This window comes from Thermobia domestica, chromosome 10 (genome assembly GCF_964235325.1).
Source record: "Thermobia domestica chromosome 10, izTheDome1.hap1.1, whole genome shotgun sequence".
Lineage (NCBI taxonomy): Eukaryota > Metazoa > Arthropoda > Insecta > Zygentoma > Lepismatidae > Thermobia > Thermobia domestica.
Window position 1 is genome coordinate 206,988,888 of NC_137463.1, and position 22,380 is coordinate 207,011,267.

The following is a 22,380-nucleotide window of genomic DNA, read 5'->3' on the forward strand; positions in this document are numbered from 1 at the left end:
CTGACTCGGATAGATAACTTTCGTGCTTTTAATGGCTACAAGTTGGTTCATGTTTTATGCACCAATTTTTATGCCATAACTCCATACTGCATTTTGAATAATACTCGCTAACAACTGAGCCAGGGTCACAATCTAGTACATTGGGGAAGAAACTTTTTTTTTCGTGTGATCCACCTATACAGCAGTAATGCCATTCATTTATTGGAAAAGCATACAGTATTTATCAGAAAATACGGGAAACTTCACAATACACGCTCGAGAAGTAGGGCCGCAAGGAAATTGTACGGTCAGGTCGGGTTAGCTAAGGATTGAGAAAGTTTAGACGCATTTGTTGAAATCAATCGAATATTATTTGTCGTGTCTGCATTAAGGTACCAACTGGAACGGGCATTGTAAAATTTACTCACACACAATCATAGTCAACGTCTTGCGAATAAAATCAGAAAAATAAACACACTGCTGAACAAGACTGCACTTATTTAATAAATGTGTTTTTATATTAAATAAGTGCAGTCTTGTTCAGCAGTGTGTTTATTTTTCCAAAATTTACTCGAAAATATATTTGCCTGAACCGTGTAATTTTAAAAGTATGCTGTTCCTACTACGACTATCAGAGTCACTTTGAATTATTTTCATTTCATACACACGAATTATAATTACAAAAAGTAAAAACAATGATATTTTATTGGACAATAATAGTTTTTGTTGCACTAATTCTTGTAAATGCCTCGATGTCTTATAGACCCTCATGTCTTCCTAATATTCTAAAGAAGTGCCTAATTCATTGTTGCCTTCAACAAATAACATAGATTGTCCCCTTTTAAACTTCGAAGGCTATCATCTGAGACTAAGACGTTTTCACTTGATAGACACCTAGAAAACTTGGTCAACCCGGAGTTTTATCAGCGCAATGTCATCAATTTTCACTTACAAGGATGGGTGCAACCTATTCTGAAACGAATATTGATTAAATTACTATAATGAATTAACAGTTAAGTATCAAAATAATTACAAACCGACTCTTTTCCCAAACATACAAATTAATTCATAACTATCTATGAATAACACCAAAATGGCTGACAACCGACATTGTTTCACTATCTATCACTTGTTTCTCATTTCATCCCGGGATACTTGCAAATTGGTCTGTGCTACTACGGAAGGGAACAAATTTAGTCCGCTGAAAGTGTAGTGAACAAAACTAAATATTCTGACAAAAATCGAGGGCGTCATTTGTCAAGAGCGGGAATGCCAAATGATCCTCACTGAGTTTCAGAAACAATAATGCTTAAAAAAAAAGGATACTAACGTAGTACTAAAAAACGTAAACTCTTATGTCGATGACCCCCTGGCAAAATTTGAAATGACTCTACTGACAAAAATATATAGGCCTTATGCAGAGTGGTTCTGAGCGTTACTAGTGACATTCTAAAGAGTTCGACTAACATATGTTTCCTGCAGTAGACAGGCCTTTAATATGACGATAATCATACCTTTAAACTATTTATCATAAGGCTTTAAATGTTCATGGCGTAGTCAAGAGATATTCAATAGGAAGAAATATGTTCAATAATAATAATAATAATAATAATAATAATAATAATAATAATAATAATAATAATAATAATAATAATAATAATAATAACAATAATAATAATAAAAAATATTCCCAAGCCTTTAGCACGGGCGGCTCTACGATTTTAATTTTGGGCAGCCCCGCTCCCTCGCTTATGGATACATACACACATTTGATTGATTAAAGACAGTAGAAAATTATTTTTAGAGTAATGGTTGCTGCTATTTTTTAAATAATTATCTACCATTAATATAAATAGTGGAAATTATACTTACTCATTGATGTATCTTTTAGAGTTTATATACTTTCCAAAATTTTGGGCCTTCCCGGTCTACCCGCTGAAACCGCCACTGCCTTTAGATAATTGTTCGCTGCATTGAAAATCGGAATTAATTAATACTTCTAATATCAAGTGATCAGAGGTAGCCCTACCCGCTGCAACGAGATTTTTTTCTTTTGAGAAAGTTGTCTGGCATCAAGAGATACTGGTAATTTCTCGTACGAATATCAACAGTACACAGTTTTTTTTCTTTTTTTAAAAAAAGATAGACCAACCCCGTCTCAGGGTGAGGCTAGACTTGAATTGAAGTTGTACCACCCGAGCGTGACGTAGTATGACACAAATATAATAGTATATGATAGCCTACTGCGTCGCTAATATACGTGTCCCTATTTCATTTAACGTTAATCTTAAGTTAATTATTTATTTATTGTAAAAACAAAAAAAGGACCTCAACAAAAATATATGCAGGAATTCAATAAAACTCCAATAGTTTGATGAATGACAAAGTGTGCGAATTTTTATGAACGTACAGTGAAACTTAAGGTGATGTTTACGCTAAAGATTTTTTTATCGATTTTCGGAGTGTGGTATTTTTTCAAGGAATGAGAAAAATTAGCCCGACACGAGAGAACTTCTACTTGATTAGCATCACTGTCTAAAGTTGGAAAATAAACCTTTCCTACAGTGGCGTCATTTAGAGTTGGCAGGAGGGAGCAACTGCTCCACCCACAAGAGTTTGAGGAATACATATACTTTAATTAATTGTTTACTAATATATTAGTGCAAAACGCGAAAGTCTTATGTCGGTGGTGTTCCTGCCCTACCCCCAAGCAAAGTCTGAAATGAAGCCTCTGCTTTCCTATACTTAAAACTATATGGCGCACGTAAAAACGTAAGTTACATTTGTAAATCTTGTTTTTTGACTTAATGTACTGCAAACGTATAACTGAAAAAGTATATTTTATACGTACTTTCCGTATAAATGTTCCGAATAAACGTATTTACCGTACAAACGAAAGAACAGTATATAGGCGACCAGGATCCCACATACAGATGGAAGTATAACATATAGCTGACGTATTTAAGATACGTAGATGTATGTAATATATGGAAGACTATTAATGTCAGACATCTTGCAACAGCATGATGTAACATCTAAGCGGAAAAGTATATGTAGCATATGTATAACGTGCGCTCCGTAGTGATTTATTTATTTAGAGAAATGAATACTACAGATAAAGGTACCCATTTACACTATTCACAAAAACAAATAAACATAACAATAATAGAATAAGCATAACAATAATAGAATAATGGAATAAAGTGACAATTTTAATGACTGGTTAATAATTGATTCTGGCATTTCGATTTCTGTAGTAAACATAAAGAATTGACATATTTGTACAATATACCACTGTCCGGATAACCACTGTAGAAACTGCTACCTTTCTTGGAGTTAAAATATCTAATAATTTCAACTGGGAACCCCATATAGAACATGTAAGAAGTAAGCTAAGCAAACTATGCTATGCAATTAGATGTGTAAGAGATAAGATTAATGTAAAAACAGCTAAGTGTATATATTACTCAAATTTTCATTCTACAATAAAATATGGCTTGATGTTCTGGGGAAATGCACCTAAAAGTATTGCTATCTTTAGGCTACAGAAGAAAGTAGTAAGAATACTTGCAGGAGTAAAATGGAACTCTTCTTGCAATAATATTTTAAAGGAACTAGGAATAATGACTCTTCCCTCTATGTATTTGTTCGAAATATTAATGTATTTGAAAAAACATAGTAGTGAATTTATTGTTAACAAAGACATTCACAGTTATAACACAAGAAGTAAAGACGACATTCACTTGCATGCACATAGGACAAATATATACAATAAATCAGTTACGCACAAAGGTACTCTATTATACAATCTACTTCCATCATGTATAAAAAATCAGATCTCTGTCAATAGCTTTAGATCCAAACTTAAAAGGTACTTGATAGAACATTGCTTTTACTTGGTTGAAGAATATGTAGAAAATAATTCGTATACGTAAAATTAAATGTATAGTAATAAATTAGTGAAACCATAAGAATCTATATGTAATAATAGTATGTATGTTTATATATACTGGTATATATATAAATGACATGTCCAATTTCGTTGTATGACGATGAACGGATGCAATAAATTATGATTATTTTGATTTTTCTCAGTGTACCTTATCTATATCTCAACAAGTTCTTCTCAGTAAAAAACAACGTATTGCAAGACTATGGTTTGTTGATTGCTATCCTTTCCTAATCTTTTGAGGAGTGTTAAAAACACAGCAGTTAATCATTCGGGAAAAGAGTGTCTGTGATTCAAAATGTTACGAATAAAAAATAAAACATTAAAATATTGCAAATAAGTTCTCATGGTATTTCGCAGGACATTTCTTGATTTTCTTGGTGTCTTCGCAACACGCAGGACTGCTCTTCGAAAAGCAATACTGTACTGCGAAAATCAGTACGTCTGGTCACCCTAACGTAGTGTTACGTGGTATTATCATGGAGGCAAAGGTGGAATAAAACAAGTCCTGTGGGGCTCATAAGCCCCTTCGCTCGCTCAGCTGTTTTGTAACTTACGTAAATCGCTTTCTTTTTTATCAATAATGTTGTGTTTGTAAAGTCGACTAATACCACGTCACATTACGTTACGAACTGTTGTTGCAGCTTCAATGTAAATTTCAATTGGCGAGGGCAGAAATCCCTGCCAGAGCCCCTCAACTTCGTTTTTAATATAAATTTTTAATCTTTATGTAAGAAAAAATGAAGTTGTGTGCACCGGATCTTAAGCAAATGATGTCATTTCCAAATTCCATTGCCCACACTGAAAAAAAATGATTGGGTTGAAACGTGACCACGCAGTGTGGTTAAAAAGTTTCAAACCAAATTAGGTTGTTTGGGAACGATTGATGGTCACTTGTAACCCAACTGCATTAACCGTTGGGTCAACAAAATTACTATATGTCACTGTAGAGAATTTTGAACCAACACTTGGTCATACCTGGTTAACGGAAAGTGTCATGATGCGTGAAACATATAGCCCAAGGGAAGCTGATTTAAATGAATAATGTACAAAAATTACAACACAAGTTTGTTATTTACTGTCTACAGAGGAAGTCTACAGGGGAAGAAAATAGCGCCAAAAAGAAAAAGTCATTGCATCGAAACCACAATGCATGAATAGCAGTGCTGTAATCTTTTTTCCCCATCTGTTATTCTTATGTTCTAGCATCAAAATATTCACAGCCAGTAAGTAGTTATTTCTGATACGCTCCGACGGCGATATCCTTGGATTTCACCAATCCAACCAACATCAGTCCTTAGCAAAATCTTTGAACGCATTCTGGTCAGCCGTCTGCATATTCATCTTTCCGACCATAATCTCATCCCTCTACATCAAGCCGGCTTTCGCCCACATATTAGTATTTCTGACCAGCTTCTGCGCCTCACCACTGCTATAACAAATCATTATAATACCTCAAAACCATTTTGTCTGTTACTGTTCGATCTGGAGAAAGCTTTTGACAAAGTTTGGCATGCCGGCCTCATCGCAAAACTTCACTCTTTCAATCTTCATATCTCGTACATCCGATGTATATTTTCTTTTCTTTCCAATCGTATGACTTACATTAATATCAACCAATCCCTTTCCTATCCGATCTTTCTTCACTGTGGCGTCCCTCAGGGATCTGTCCTTTCACCTCTTCTATATATTTTATATGTCGTCGACATGCCCCCTCTCCCACCAAATATCTCAGTATACCAATATGCAGATGATACCGCTTTTCTTGCCACATCCAATACTGTTCAAACCATAAATAAAACCTTCAGCAGGCAATTGACGCCTTTACCTCCTGGTGTTCTAAATGGCGCCTCACCATCAATTCTCTCAAAACACAAGCTCTTATTTTTTTTCCCACCTCGTTGCCGCTCACGAATCCATCGCAATCCTTCACTTCTTCACATTAATGTAAACGGCACTTTCATTCGCCCATCATCACAAGTTACCTACCTTGGGATTATCTTTGATTCTAAACTCAGTTGGAAACCCCACCTACAAAAGATTCGATCACAGCCAACGAGCCGCTTAAACCTCCTCCGACGGCTAGTGGGCACAACCTGGGGCTTACATACCGACACCGTCATTACGACCTATAAAGTATTCCTCTGACCTGCTCTCACACATGGCCATATCTGCTGGATCTCTGCCCCTGATGAACTATATAATAGACTTGCCATCTCCGAAAGACATGCTCTCCGACTTGCTTATCGTATCAAACTACCAGCACCGACTGCCGACCTCTATCGCCGAATCAATTTTCCAACAATATTTCCATACTTAGAAACACTTCGCACTAAATATATTACAAAAGTCATTGCAGAAGGAAATCCGATATTCCTAGACACCTTTCAACAGGACATAATACATGATAAGCCCCGACGTCACCAAGCCACTCCTCTCCAACATCTCACTCTATACCGTAACACTCTAGAGGACGATGACCCTCAAAAGGCCGACTTTGCCATCTATCATCCACCTCATCTTCGTCCATGCATTTATCCATCTCTGCACTAGTGTTCCATCAATGTTGCTAGCAGTGGGCTTCATCTGTCTACATCAGCCCTGTGACGCCCCAGGGCAGAAGAGAACCATTCACTCGTCCATACTAACATTATCCTCGTGTTTGTGACGTCCACCTGCACTTCACCTCATCTCTCATAAAAAAATAAATAAATAAAAATAAAAAATAAAAAGATACCCACAAATAAGAATGAAATAAAATAAAATAAAATAATGCTACAAACCCTCAATGCCCTCTATAAATAAAGAAAATTCCCCATACCTATAATCCTCGTCCCGAAGAAAGGGCGTAACCCTTTGACCTGCTTAACCTTAAAAAAACTTGGTTTTCTGTCTTCATCAGTTCCTGAATCGCCCCAGGAACAGAAGATAACTTGTATTCGTCAGTACTAACAAAACCCTGTGATGTGGCGTCCAGAGCACTGCATTCCATCTTCATCTACTTCTCTGCGCACTACATCCTGCACCACAATCATTCAGTTTTGCACTCGCCATAACTCAGCACGGCATGCTAATAAATGTATTATTTTCTACAATATTATTGTCGCGCACTTGGCCTCCGATCATATTATGTTTGATCGTCATTATATGTTATTTTTCATCCTTCAATCACCTCTCTGTATGTATGTATACTCAATAAATGAATAAATATTAATATGTACACCTCTTAGACCAACCACATTAAAGTGCAATCAACTTTTCTATATATGAAGCACTTACCCGAAGAAAGGGCAAAACCCTTTAAACGGAACGATGGACAAAAAGTTCTTGGTTTTGAATAAAGTTCCACATTTTACAAAAAAATATATATAATAATGATAAATAAAATAATATGAATTGTTGTGTTTTCTTGTATGATGTTCCCTTTCCTTGAGATTTCATGCTATGTTGAATGTATCATTGACTAGTGACACCGAACCTACTGGGCCCGTATGGGCTCGTCATCAACAGTCACTGATCCACTCACCAAGCCAATCATCTACGGAAAATGGAACTCAAATTTGGCCCGAAATATAAAGCTTCCAAACTCTCTTCCGTCTCAACTCACAGCCCGATATCCAGGCCTGCAGTTCATCATCCACATCCCGTCCGGAAATAGGTTGTGAACCACGACTACAGACACAGGACACCGACCTACGAGTGGAGCTGGCACTGAGCACAAAGAAGATCTTGATGTTGTCTGTGAAAGCCCTATCTGAATTTAAAAAAAAAATCTTGAAAACAGAATTTTGTAGTTTAAAAAAAAAAAAATCCAAACTGAGATTTTGATCGCAATCGATGAAATGAGAAATTTCTACAGATTCGGTTGTTTTCAACTCGGTCACACTAAGGAAAGTCTCTTCCCTGAATTTCACAGCTATTTCATTTCCCCAGTAAACTTATTCTGCACATACTGCTCTTGTTTTTATCATGCTTCGCATGCATACCAAAAACATCGACTACATGTCTCTATGACTTCTTAAAATTACAACCTAGTTAGATTTCGTATTCAAAAAGAAAGATGCATTCACGGCTAGTAAGTTTTATTTTCTTTCAAAATATTCATGAATGTAACACAAAATATTCGTTAACAGGAAAATATTTACATTGAACTGACATACCCATCAAAATAAAATTTAATAAAATCGATTTCTATACTTTCAAAGCCAAAACATTATTTACTTTTGTTTATATTCTCGAAATATTCATATTCTTTGATATTCATTGAATATTCTTGCCTTCTAGAGCATTTCCATGGTATCGACACGCAAAACAAACAAAAGAGTACAATAGAAAATACAAAACACTACCGAAAATAATAAATTCACTGCCTACAGATTGTGGTTAGCTTAATTTGCCTTTTGTTTACATATATTCCTTGGTGCTTACACTCTTCCGTGCATCGATTTCGTGGCCGGCGTAGAGGATTTACGCTCTTCGCGACCTCTTGTCAGCTCGGACCCACATGACAATCTAGCACAGGCAAGACATGCATATAATATATTCACACAACTTAAACCTAAAGCCCTAATCTAACTAAACTAACTTAACCTAAACAAGTATATATATTAAAAAAAAATATCACACATACATTTCCTAAAGCACCATACTTAACTTGCATTTATATTTTGTTTTCGCTACCACACTTCTACCGAAGACGCAGTGGTTAGTTTTGCATTAGTGTCGTTCAGAATATATTCAATTTCTTAAAAAGAAGGAAAAATATTTACTAGTAATTATCAACATTGCATTTTCTAACTTGATGGGTATCAGTTTTCTAAAATAGTACGTAGGTTTAACCTATTGATGAACGTTTTCGGTTATCGGTACGCAAGATGCATGTACCCTTGCACTCGACAATAGCCGTGATACTGACACTTGTTTACATATTCAACATTCATAATCATTCTACGTCAAACCAAAGAAAACATGCCAAAATGAATAAAGGTTGAATTTTGAGCAGAATTACCGAAAATGAATAATTTCTAGATTTTGGGGAATCTAAAACATCTTTCATCACTGGGGAAAATGTGTGTGTGGTACACACATTTTCTTGAGATTACGACAATCGCTCTGTGCTGAGATTCTAGCTTTCTTTTCCCCCCCATCGAATGAAAACACGATGTCACATTGCCTAAATCTACATGCGTGCGGCGTTGAGGGAAACTTTACGAATTTAGTGCTTCATATTACGAGTATTACACAAACACCAGAAAATATATTCACTCATGATAGTTTGCCGGAACAAGGAAAAATTTGAATCCAAATACCTGAGTTTCACTTTCACTGTTCCTTACTTACTTGACATCCTCTTCTTACACCAAGATTAAACGGATATGTTAAACAACAAAAAAAAAGTCCTGATAACTTCCACCCGAGGTTCCTGGGAAACTCGTGATACGTGGTCTCAAAAATAGGTTTTTGGAAACTCCTTCAGCACCTTTCCAGAAAAGCCATCGAGCGTGGCTTGACTTCTTCTTCCTCGTGTCTGCACCACTACTCAATATTCTTTCTCTCTCTTCCACCGTCTCCTCTTTCTTCTCTTAGGTTCTCTGGTGGACCGAGAACGCAAAATTTGCTAAGGAGCTCATTCCATACCACTGGATAGCTACAGGCTAATATCCGTTATGTTATGCGAAATTACTTCACAATTGTCTTATTTCCGGATTAACAATTTGTTGAAACACCAAATGTCGTGCAGTTATCTCTTCCAATATTCGCCAAAACGAAGAATTTGACACAATTTTCACGTGATTACAAATTATTCCACTTTTTCGCAGACGCTAAACACTGCACGTCTGACTCTTGAAATGGCTGACGCCGTAAGACAAAGAGTTACGAGAAGATGATCCCCAATTGGAAGATAATTATGACGTAATCATAGGATGATGGGCTTCTGAGTGAAGATCAAAGAGAACCGAAATCTCAGCCGCAGCTGTGATTGTGGATTAGCCAATCGGATAATTTTACTTCGAAACAAAGAGATGCTCCAAGAAGAAATTATGGCTGACTTTATTAATTTGGAATTTTGAAGAAGATTTTACGAAATAAAATTTTTAGCTTTCTTGTGAAGATTCCCTATGCCGAAATATGAATAGAAATGAACTGAAAACCATTGAAAAAGCCGAAATATACACTTATTTGTCTAAAATAATAATATATTCATGGATAAATGCGTAAAATATATAAAATATAATTAATAATCATGTAATCTTCATATAACCTCTATTAAAATGATCTGTTTTACTAAAATTACACAAAATTCTCAACCTACGGTTTGCTCTACTATAAAATAAAAGTTACTATTAACATTCTAAATAAATTTTAAATTTTCTACGAACATACAAGGTGCTCAAAAGCATCGGGCCATGTTACATTATGCTGGGCATAAGGTAACATCCTCCGGGAGCTTCGGAGAAAAAAAAAATCTGAACTTATGAGTTCTTCTTAAGTTGTTTTTTTTTTTTTTTTTTTTTTTTTTTTTCGTTACTACTAAATTACTAGAGACTATACAAGATAAAACATCTTTTTTTTTTTTTCTTTCAATTCTAATTACAACTATACATTCTAATCAAGCTTAACCTAATCTTAACCTATAACTGGTTTTTTTCTTTTTTTTTTTTTCATCCTTCTAATAATTCCTTTCTTTTCTCTTCTGAGCAGCGAAACAGTTTCAGATTGTCAAAACTCTGAACTCCTATATTTTCTCCCTTCAGAGTCTGCAATCTCGCTGAATTTCGAGATAGAGATACCACTTGGTAAGGTCCGACGTATGTGTGCATAAATTTTGCAAATACCTTTTTGGGTATAGACGATATATGGTGAGTTTTCACCATCACCAAAGAACCTTCTGTGACGATGTCTTGCTGTTTCCGCAGCTTTCTTTCCTTCTTCGGTTCTGCTGCCGGAACAGAAACTACAAATTTCTTGTCTTCATTTACCTGCACCGTCTCTTTGGGCCAAATGAAGTTTTCTTTGAAGCTCTTGGATGCTGAATACGTTAAGAAACGCTCCGCTGGAGTACATCCGAGAGCGTCACACCAAGAGTGATTGCACAAATCTTGGGCTGCTTTTAGAAAATTACTCCATTTGGACTGGTTCTCACTACAATTGAGAATCCCTCCAGATGGCATGTAATTTTCTAAAATCCCCGAATTTCGGAATCTGCCAAAACATTGAATTTCGAATTTAGAAGGTTAGTATCAAAATCGAACGAGGTTGCTACCAAATTGGAATTTTGACTACTCGCTAACCGATCTTGTTCTTTCTGGGGAGTTGAGGAATCCACATCGCAGTCCACACTCTCCCCTAATGAGGGCTGCGATATGCATTTCCCAAACTATTCCCGTTCGTTTCCGGTGGCTGAGCCATCGTCGGTACGAATGACGTGTATTGCGGAGGCCATCCAGTAGACATCGCCATGTTCACTCCTGGGGAAGAAGTGGACGTGGGAGCCGCCACTCCCCCTCCAGGAAGTAAATTCGGCGCGTATCCCGGATAGGCTTGCGCTCCTGCTGAGGTCATCGCGTTTGGCGCGCATGTCTGAGATGTACCCCGAGGATACCCATAACTCATCGCTGCTGGATAGTAGCGTTGGTTGTACCCATACGGAGCATTCCGATTTCCATTACTCTCTCTTACCCAATTCGGTCTTCCTTGATTGGGCCATGGTCTTCGAGACTGGAAGTTCCTTCTTCGACCCCGGTTTCCGGAAAATCGGTCATCTCCTTTGCCATTGGAATTTCCTTCCTTCCTCTTGCTTTCGTCTTCCTCCGTCTGAGACGAAGTATCTTTGGTGGTTTGTTTCCCTGACTTCTCTGTCTTTTTGACGACTTTCGTCTGACGTACCTGAAAACGTCTAAACTTCTTGTCCGTGACCGGTTCACTAGGCTCTGGATGTCCCTCTATTTCAGCTATTTTCACCATAAGGTGTTGAATGTTCTTTGGCTCAACAGCTCTCAACAACTTGGCGTCACCAGCTGGTAAGCAATCCAAGACTATCTCTATCAGCTCGCTTTCATCCGGGTGTTGTGCCACAGCATAATATTCTGCTACTATTTTCCACGCAAAGTCCGTTAATCGGCTGTACTTTGCTCGATCGTATTTCATTCCCTGAATGAACTTCTTTTGCAACCTTTCCATTCTCGCCGAAAAATAGTGTTCTCGGAACAGACGCACAAAATCCGCGTAACTATTTATGTCTTGACATACAGTCTGGAACCATGTCTTGGCCCCAGCTGTTAAGCAACAAGGTACCAAGGTTAGACGTTCGTGTTCAGATGCCGAAATTACCTTGAAAGTTTGTTCCAAATTTTCTAGAAATGTTCTAGCCAAACCGTACTCACCAGAAAATGTAGGTAAGTGATTTAATTCAGAGAGTCTTAAATTTAGAGTTCGCTTACCAATGCCTTCCTCGCTTCTACTGGGGTTCACGGGAGAATTGTGGCCAACCACGGGGCTCTTTGCACCCAATTGATTTTGACCGAAAATGGAATAGTGTTGGTAATTTTGTCCAGAAATTAAGTTGTCTGGCATTGATACCACCGCGTGACCACATATTCCCTCCTGAACTCCAGCACACGAAGGAGTCATGTCTGCTACACTACTAGAGGACACCACATGGTTCAACCGACAACTAGGATTGGAAAATCCTGACACCTGAGGCGAAACTAACAATGGATTCGACCTCCTGGACAACGCCTGACTACCTATTGTCTCAACACCAGACATATGTGACTTGTTTAAATTCAACGTTCGTGAAGATAATTCAAAGGGAAAGACATTTGTGCCGTGAATGTTGGTCGGCTGACAGACAGAGACAGTCACCGTGGGAATAGTACGAGTCTCCCCAACTGAAGAGACCGGTACATCCACTTGGATGTCTGACTCGGTCCCGTCAGACTCGATTCCATCACCGACAACAAAGTCTCGCGCTCGCTTACGACCACACCGTTTATCTTTTCTTTGGTTTGTTTTTCCCTCTAACGTCTGAATCCTGGCTTCAAGTGCCTGACACGACCTTTGGGTACTGAGTTCGAGATGTGAGAACTCCTTTGTCAAGTCGTCACATCGTCGATTTTGCGCTTCAACCGATAATCGGAGACCTTCCTCAACGGCATCTACCCGCGCGTCTATTTTATTCTGATAATTCCCAACAGAGGTATATAAGTCGCGAACTTCCGACCTAACCGCCTCTACGTCTTCGTTCACATGGGCTACTTTTTCATTTATCGTTTGTAACAATTCAAATTTTACATTATCGAATTTCTCATTCATATCCTGGAATTTACTATCAACCTGTTTGCTCATCGCATGAAAGTTACTATGAACGTCCTGAAATTTATTGCTAATATCCTGAAATTTATTGTCCACCTTTTCAAATTTTTCGTTTAGGGTTAATGTTAAAGTTTGACTGAAGCGTTCCATCATGGCCGCAAAGTCCGTTAGTTGCACATTTGGACCGGAAGCTACGTTTCCTCGACTTCCTTCCTCATTATCAGAATTGTTCGGACTACCCCGCGTTCCACGTTCGCCTTCATCACTTTCAGTTTCCGAAGATTTCGGCAGTGGCAACACTGTCGCCTGTTTCGCCAGGCAGGGCTTACATAACCACGGCTCACTACTTTTGTCTAACTCCTGTACTTGTTCCTCGGATAAACCATAACATTGGGCATGTACCCATCTATAACAGCTGTCACAATAAACACTAAACCCAGCAATTTCGTCTGAACAGCATATATATTCACTCGGATGACGAGATTCATTACTTGATCTGCTACCCACAGACATTTCCACTTTCATTGAAGATTGTTTCCCACAACATCACGCACATATAGATTCAGAAGTGACCATGTTTCATTCAATGTAGCGATTGTCGTAATTATCCCCATTACAAATACTCTGCTGTGATTGTTTGCTTTCCTTAGCGCTCGCGTAGGATTGAAACAACAGAAATCCTGGCTAGGGGTCGCCATTTTTACAAAAAATAAAAAATATAATAATGATAAATAAAATAATATGAATTGTTGTGTTTTCTTGTATGATGTTCCCTTTCCTTGAGATTTCATGCTATGTTGAATGTATCATTGACTAGTGACACCGAACCTACTGGGCCCGTATGGGCTCGTCATCAACAGTCACTGATCCACTCACCAAGCCAATCATCTACGGAAAATGGAACTCAAATTTGGCCCGAAATATAAAGCTTCCAAACTCTCTTCCGTCTCAACTCACAGCCCGATATCCAGGCCTGCAGTTCATCATCCACATCCCGTCCGGAAATAGGTTGTGAACCACGACTACAGACACAGGACACCGACCTACGAGTGGAGCTGGCACTGAGCACAAAGAAGATCTTGATGTTGTCTGTGAAAGCCCTATCTGAATTTAAAAAAAAAATCTTGAAAACAGAATTTTGTAGTTTAAAAAAAAAAAATCCAAACTGAGATTTTGATCGCAATCGATGAAATGAGAAATTTCTACAGATTCGGTTGTTTTCAACTCGGTCACACTAAGGAAAGTCTCTTCCCTGAATTTCACAGCTATTTCATTTCCCCAGTAAACTTATTCTGCACATACTGCTCTTGTTTTTATCATGCTTCGCATGCATACCAAAAACATCGACTACATGTCTCTATGACTTCTTAAAATTACAACCTAGTTAGATTTCGTATTCAAAAAGAAAGATGCATTCACGGCTAGTAAGTTTTATTTTCTTTCAAAATATTCATGAATGTAACACAAAATATTCGTTAACAGGAAAATATTTACATTGAACTGACATACCCATCAAAATAAAATTTAATAAAATCGATTTCTATACTTTCAAAGCCAAAACATTATTTACTTTTGTTTATATTCTCGAAATATTCATATTCTTTGATATTCATTGAATATTCTTGCCTTCTAGAGCATTTCCATGGTATCGACACGCAAAACAAACAAAAGAGTACAATAGAAAATACAAAACACTACCGAAAATAATAAATTCACTGCCTACAGATTGTGGTTAGCTTAATTTGCCTTTTGTTTACATATATTCCTTGGTGCTTACACTCTTCCGTGCATCGATTTCGTGGCCGGCGTAGAGGATTTACGCTCTTCGCGACCTCTTGTCAGCTCGGACCCACATGACAATCTAGCACAGGCAAGACATGCATATAATATATTCACACAACTTAAACCTAAAGCCCTAATCTAACTAAACTAACTTAACCTAAACAAGTATATATATTAAAAAAAAATATCACACATACATTTCCTAAAGCACCATACTTAACTTGCATTTATATTTTGTTTTCGCTACCACACTTCTACCGAAGACGCAGTGGTTAGTTTTGCATTAGTGTCGTTCAGAATATATTCAATTTCTTAAAAAGAAGGAAAAATATTTACTAGTAATTATCAACATTGCATTTTCTAACTTGATGGGTATCAGTTTTCTAAAATAGTACGTAGGTTTAACCTATTGATGAACGTTTTCGGTTATCGGTACGCAAGATGCATGTACCCTTGCACTCGACAATAGCCGTGATACTGACACTTGTTTACATATTCAACATTCATAATCATTCTACGTCAAACCAAAGAAAACATGCCAAAATGAATAAAGGTTGAATTTTGAGCAGAATTACCGAAAATGAATAATTTCTAGATTTTGGGGAATCTAAAACATCTTTCATCACTGGGGAAAATGTGTGTGTGGTACACACATTTTCTTGAGATTACGACAATCGCTCTGTGCTGAGATTCTAGCTTTCTTTTCCCCCCCATCGAATGAAAACACGATGTCACATTGCCTAAATCTACATGCGTGCGGCGTTGAGGGAAACTTTACGAATTTAGTGCTTCATATTACGAGTATTACACAAACACCAGAAAATATATTCACTCATGATAGTTTGCCGGAACAAGGAAAAATTTGAATCCAAATACCTGAGTTTCACTTTCACTGTTCCTTACTTACTTGACATCCTCTTCTTACACCAAGATTAAACGGATATGTTAAACAACAAAAAAAAAGTCCTGATAACTTCCACCCGAGGTTCCTGGGAAACTCGTGATACGTGGTCTCAAAAATAGGTTTTTGGAAACTCCTTCAGCACCTTTCCAGAAAAGCCATCGAGCGTGGCTTGACTTCTTCTTCCTCGTGTCTGCACCACTACTCAATATTCTTTCTCTCTCTTCCACCGTCTCCTCTTTCTTCTCTTAGGTTCTCTGGTGGACCGAGAACGCAAAATTTGCTAAGGAGCTCATTCCATACCACTGGATAGCTACAGGCTAATATCCGTTATGTTATGCGAAATTACTTCACAATTGTCTTATTTCCGGATTAACAATTTGTTGAAACACCAAATGTCGTGCAGTTATCTCTTCCAATATTCGCCAAAACGAAGAATTTGACACAATTTTCACGTGATTACAAATTATTCCACTTTTTCGCAGACGCTAAACACTGCACGTCTGACTCTTGAAATGGCTGACGCCGTAAGACAAAGAGTTACGAGAAGATGATCCCCAATTGGAAGATAATTATGACGTAATCATAGGATGATGGGCTTCTGAGTGAAGATCAAAGAGAACCGAAATCTCAGCCGCAGCTGTGATTGTGGATTAGCCAATCGGATAATTTTACTTCGAAACAAAGAGATGCTCCAAGAAGAAATTATGGCTGACTTTATTAATTTGGAATTTTGAAGAAGATTTTACGAAATAAAATTTTTAGCTTTCTTGTGAAGATTCCCTATGCCGAAATATGAATAGAAATGAACTGAAAACCATTGAAAAAGCCGAAATATACACTTATTTGTCTAAAATAATAATATATTCATGGATAAATGCGTAAAATATATAAAATATAATTAATAATCATGTAATCTTCATATAACCTCTATTAAAATGATCTGTTTTACTAAAATTACACAAAATTCTCAACCTACGGTTTGCTCTACTATAAAATAAAAGTTACTATTAACATTCTAAATAAATTTTAAATTTTCTACGAACATACAAGGTGCTCAAAAGCATCGGGCCATGTTACATTATGCTGGGCATAAGGTAACACACATAACACGCTAAAGTGGTAATCGTTTTGTGTTGGATCACCTTTGTAACCATCTGATGGTTTAACATTAACAACGTGTTGTGTTAAATCCCTTATCGGTTAATATGACGTTCACTCTTTTAACCCATTATTTCGTCATATTTTAATTCCACTGTGGTCAATTTTACCACATTGTTGGGTTATTTGCACTCCATCCCTTCTCCAAGTGCCCCCATAATGTGGTCATTTCTTACCCTACGCTGTTCACTTTTAACTACACGTTTGGTCAAACGCATTATCGGGTCAATGGAATATACAATATGTTGGGTCATATTGTACACCAAGTTGGGTTAAACCTATTAATCGGTAATGCGATTTTACACCAATTGGATCGTTGGGTTTGGTTGGTTTTTCATTTAAGTAAACGTTGGGTTGACTTTATTTCAACCCAATTTAATTAAACGCTTTTACCCTATTTAGGTCGGAGCAGTTTTAGCCACCTGGTTGGGTTAAAATATACACCAATAGGGTCAATTTCAACCCAATCATTTTACTCAGTGCAAGAACATGAAGATCCACATGTGTCAGCGTCAGATACCGAAGGTATATAACGAGTAAAATATTTTTATATACAGCACACTTCCATAAGTGTATTATCCTGTATCCATTCCGAGTTCGGTGTATTTTTAAAATTGAAAAAATAATTAGTTTCTCTTGTAATAAGAGAAAATAGAAGATTCTCCTATAATAAGAACATTTTTTCTTTTAATGGGTTTTCAAGGGTTATTTTGTAAATAAGTTATCAGTTTCCGGCGAGCTAACCGCAAATAATGGCGTACGATTTCCAATGTGATATAGCGTATTGGTAGAAGTGAAGCAAAGGGTTCAACGTTTTTTGACTGAATCTTCTAGGTCTCGACGAGAGAAACATGTTGGTATATTTCTTCAATCGGAAATGCAGGACATAATATTTCGTGTAAAATTAAAAAATATATATATAATAACCATTTTACATTCAACATTAGAAGTCTGCCTCTAGCGAGTTTAACTTTAACATGTTTTAAAGCTGTCGGAGTCATGCTGAAAGTTTCCAGTTTCAGATCTCTATGTCACCCTAGGCTGAGATATGGAAGTGAAAGGGACCCAGAAGAATAGCATTGGGAACGAGTGAAATTTTAATAATCGAAACGACTAATATTATTGGCGAATCTATAGTTTTCGGAGTCGCTGAGATGAATATTGACACTTTTAATAATCAAGTTTCCCAACCCCCTGGAAGTGGGAGCGGGTGACAAAAATAATCGTAAACAATCAATTTTAATGTCGAATCTATAGTGTACGGGTCGCTGAGATGAGTAGCGGGAGGACGGAGGGGTAGGTGCAAAACCAATGTAGGGTAAGCACCCACTAACTTGTAGTGTATAATTGTTACAAGATAACATCGCAGATTCTATTCATTAGAACGGAAGCAGGAATAGTTTGTAAATAATTCTGATCCTTTTTCGATTTTTCTTCTTTTTCAAGTCATACATATCAGATGTCATTGCGACACATTGTCATTGGTTTATTAATTGCTATTGCTATCTTGTTGGGTTAGGCACTTTCAGCTTTTGAGCCAGTCAAATAAGCGAGACAATTGTGTTCAATGTTTATGGATCAGTGAAGTTGCCCCCCCCCCTGCAAATGTTTGCAACTGCATGCAAAGCATAATCATTTATCTCAACGATCCCGAAGATTGTGAATTCGACACTAATATTGGTCGTTTTCTTATTTTTTTAATGTCACATCCTCCCAATCCAACACCAGGAAGTGGGGTTAAACTTGAATATGGAGCGCAACGAAAGTATGATTGTTTTTCTCAATGTCCCGAAAATTATGGATTCCACATTAATAATGGTCGTTCACGATTATTTTTAAAATGTAACTCCTCACGCCCCCGACCCAACAAGTGGGAAATGACCTTGAACGACATTAAAAGTGACAACATTAATCTCAGTGATTCCGAAAACTATAGATTCCACACTAACATTGGAAGTTTTCGATTATTAAAATTTAAAATGACATCCCTGTGACCGTCTGCTTGGCCACAAAACTATGTTTTTGGACGACCAGTGTATTTTTTTAAAACTTTTATTCATGCAACGAAATTATTATTTTACTCATAAAAACGAACAGCTATTTTTCCTTTTGGTGAAAACTTCAATTCTTTCTGTGTATGCAGGTGTTCTTCGGCCGTCCTTATCGTTTCTCACGATAGAACAAAGAACTTGTTGTCTTTCAATGCAACTCTTATCGTCTAGACAGAGTGCTTCGTCGCAGCAAACTTATTTTTTCTTTCCTTAAAATAGTTTCCAACTTATAGTCTTTGTCACCATGACTGTTCCGCGTATACTTTTTTATGATAACATTTATTAAGATTAGGAATATTTTTGGATACGAAGTTGATATTGTGTGTGAATGCTATTGTGTTTGTCGTGTTCTCACGCACTCATATTACGTCATCCTTCCTGTCGTAAGAACAAGTGTTCATATCCTGCAGGAGTCGTAGGTGGAATGACTCATACACACAATTACCATCGTTCGCTCCTTTTCACTGAACTGTTTTATGTATAACAGTAGTGCATAAAAATCCTATAACCATGGAAGAATTTATCGGTTTAGACTGATACACTTTTTTAAACTATTCTTTCAAAGCTTCTTTCTTACGGGATCAAATCAAATGTTGCCAGTGTTCTCTATTATAACATCGACCGATTGGCACTGCGTATGAATGCAGAAAAAATTAACATTTTTTTATTATTTGATAGAGTACATTGTCAACCCTAAGTGTCGAAAACGGGTTGTTCCCAAGAGTCAGTAGAAGCGGGGAGTTAGCAAAAAGAGTTCGTAGTAAGAGAAGTTAGCAAAAAGTTCGTCGTAGAGAGAGGCAGTGCAAGACAACGTATGAAGTGATAGGATGAAGAACTTCGTGGGGCGACATTAATCTATAGGATGTGAAGCAAAAGGACCAACAAATACCTTCTGGATATGCAGCGTCCTTTAGGAGTCGAGTATTTCATTCAGCAGTATTTCCCCTTGTCATTATTACATAGTGAAAGTCTTGACTCAGTACGAAGTCAATTTACAGTGATATTTCAACAAGGGCTATGTTTCTAGTGTTCATAAATAGTGTGTGCATATCTACATTTACCATGCAGTGTTAAGAATTTATCCTTCATTCCGTTTATTCGATTACCTCAGTGCAATTCCTTCTGTTTGAGCATTTAGCTCTATAAAGTGAGAATTTTGTGTGTTATCATATATATGCTAACATAGCGCTAGCCACTGAAGCCGACAGCAGGAAGCGTTTGTTGTCTGCTATTTGAATGCAACGTGGCAAGAAGTGGATAACACCAACCAATTAGAAATGTGTTTCTCGTTTCTACTTCCGGGAGCATTACTCTCCCGAGCTAGTCCTCGCATGCAGATATTGTAAAATACTTTACAAGACATTATTGGATATGTACTTTTTATAATAATGGATATGTACTTTTTGTAAGGAAAATTGTTATATTTGAATGAGCATAAGAACAAACATAGATATTGTAAAATCTTTTTCAATACTTTTTATATTCTTTTACTTGAGATTTCATTATAGCTTGTTATTACAATACTTACTAACATATTTTTTTAATTGTCCTAACATTTTTTTTTATCATCCTCATTTAATTGTCCTAACAAACCAGTATATGTTGCCAGTAAAATAGTTTATGGGGCGTTTACACTTGGTCGATTTAGTCGCACGACTAAATCGACTCGCTGCATTTGCCACTAAATCGAAGCAACTAGGCCGAATCAGATCGATGGATGTGTTCAGTTATTTCAACCGCAGAAAATAGAACGTCTTTCAATTCAGTTGCCAGTCGATTAGTCGCCTTCGATCAACAAGCGATTAAGTTGAAGTCTCGTTTACACGGTAGATTAAGTTGAAAGTGACGTCAATTCAACTGAATCGAACGCAAATCGACTACGTGTAAACGCCCCATTAGATTGATCAAGCTCCTGGTGCGATAATCACAGTGATTCAAGTCACGCCCCTTCCCCATTACGAAATCCTGGATAAACGAATCAATACATGTTACCAGTAAAATATTTTAGAATGATTAAGGCCGGTGTGATAACCACAGTATTTCATATTACTTACATCCCCATCACGAAATCCTGCCTACGTGCCTGGTGTGTAAGTCGACTTTTGTCGATGGAAAGAAAATTTCCGTAATCAGCGAAGTCGACTACTCAAGTGTATAACCATATAATACAATAAATTCACATCTAAGACGGTGAATAGGACAAAACCCTTCAAATTTTGAACTTTTGGCAATGTTTTACCATAGAAGGGGATAACAGCACCAACCAAACTTCGAAAGGTATATATCCGAGTCCCAGAGAACATTAACCAAATTCTATTTCTGACAATTCCCAAATTTAAGGGATGGTCCTATGTACAATCTTCTGTAATTTGAAAGAGACGTGTCAATATACCCATGTCCTATGAAGGCGAATTGACCCCAGCTCTTATCCATATAACATATAAATTTTGTGATTTGTCAAAACTGAAAAATTGCTAATTTTTCTCTAGGACTATGGTATATATTTGCGTAAATTTCTGTGGTTAATCTTGCGTCCCTCCATGTGTAAGAAAATTGCCAAATTTATATAATATACGCTAATAATACATTTCTTCACGTGGTGGGTTTTCCTTCAAATTTATCCTATGTAGTTTTATTGCATCATATGATCATAGGGATGAATAGACTTTTCAAAGGTCTCTCATAGGACATCACTACTTTTGTGTTGTCCTCTCTAATTTATGATTTGGTACGTAAAGGACCACCCCTAAATTTGGAATTAGTAAGAGAGGAAAAAAGAGAAAAATTGTAGTTGTTCTCTAATGCTATGGAATGATGCCCCAGTAATGAAAAAACATTTTGTAGTTTGGAGGCCTTTGCAATTATTATACTGACTCACCAGAAAACTTTAAAAACAAGCGTTGTGTTCATTCACGCGTACACAGATATTTAATGAGGCCCAATGGAGGCCTTTGTGTATACGCTCGACGCTTCTATAGCCTTATTCCTTAATGGTCTTTGCAAACTTTGCGTTTCACAACAACGCAACACAAAAAAAGCAACAAGTAAATATAACTGCTTTGTCGGCTATAGAAAAGAAAAACGCAAAAATTGCATTGCAATCTTAGCACCTGATTTCTTAAAAAATACTCATTAATAGATTTATCTTAAATTTACCAAATATGTTGATAATCAATACGAATTTGCAACATTTCAATATAATTGATCTGCAAACAATGAAATGCGTTTCACATAAAGAAAAA

At 37.0% G+C, this 22,380-nt stretch overlaps 1 protein-coding gene across 4 annotated transcripts in view; it reads right to left on the reverse strand.

The window, feature by feature from the left end:
* Nucleotides 1-1,174, reverse strand: part of LOC145662949 (uncharacterized) — a 48,524-nt gene extending 47,350 nt beyond the window's left edge. The window contains exon 1 of one of the 4 annotated variants that reach the window (XM_081729004.1): nucleotides 661-851. In XM_081729004.1, coding sequence (XP_081585130.1) covers nucleotides 661-750 — 90 coding nt within the window. In that variant the 5' untranslated portion in view covers nucleotides 751-851. Of the gene's footprint in view, nucleotides 1-660; nucleotides 852-1,016 lie in introns of those variants that run through there. The other 3 variants (XM_081728998.1, XM_081729001.1, XM_081728999.1) reach the window with 3 other exon arrangements.
* Between the last annotated feature and the right edge of the window lie 21,206 nt (nucleotides 1,175-22,380).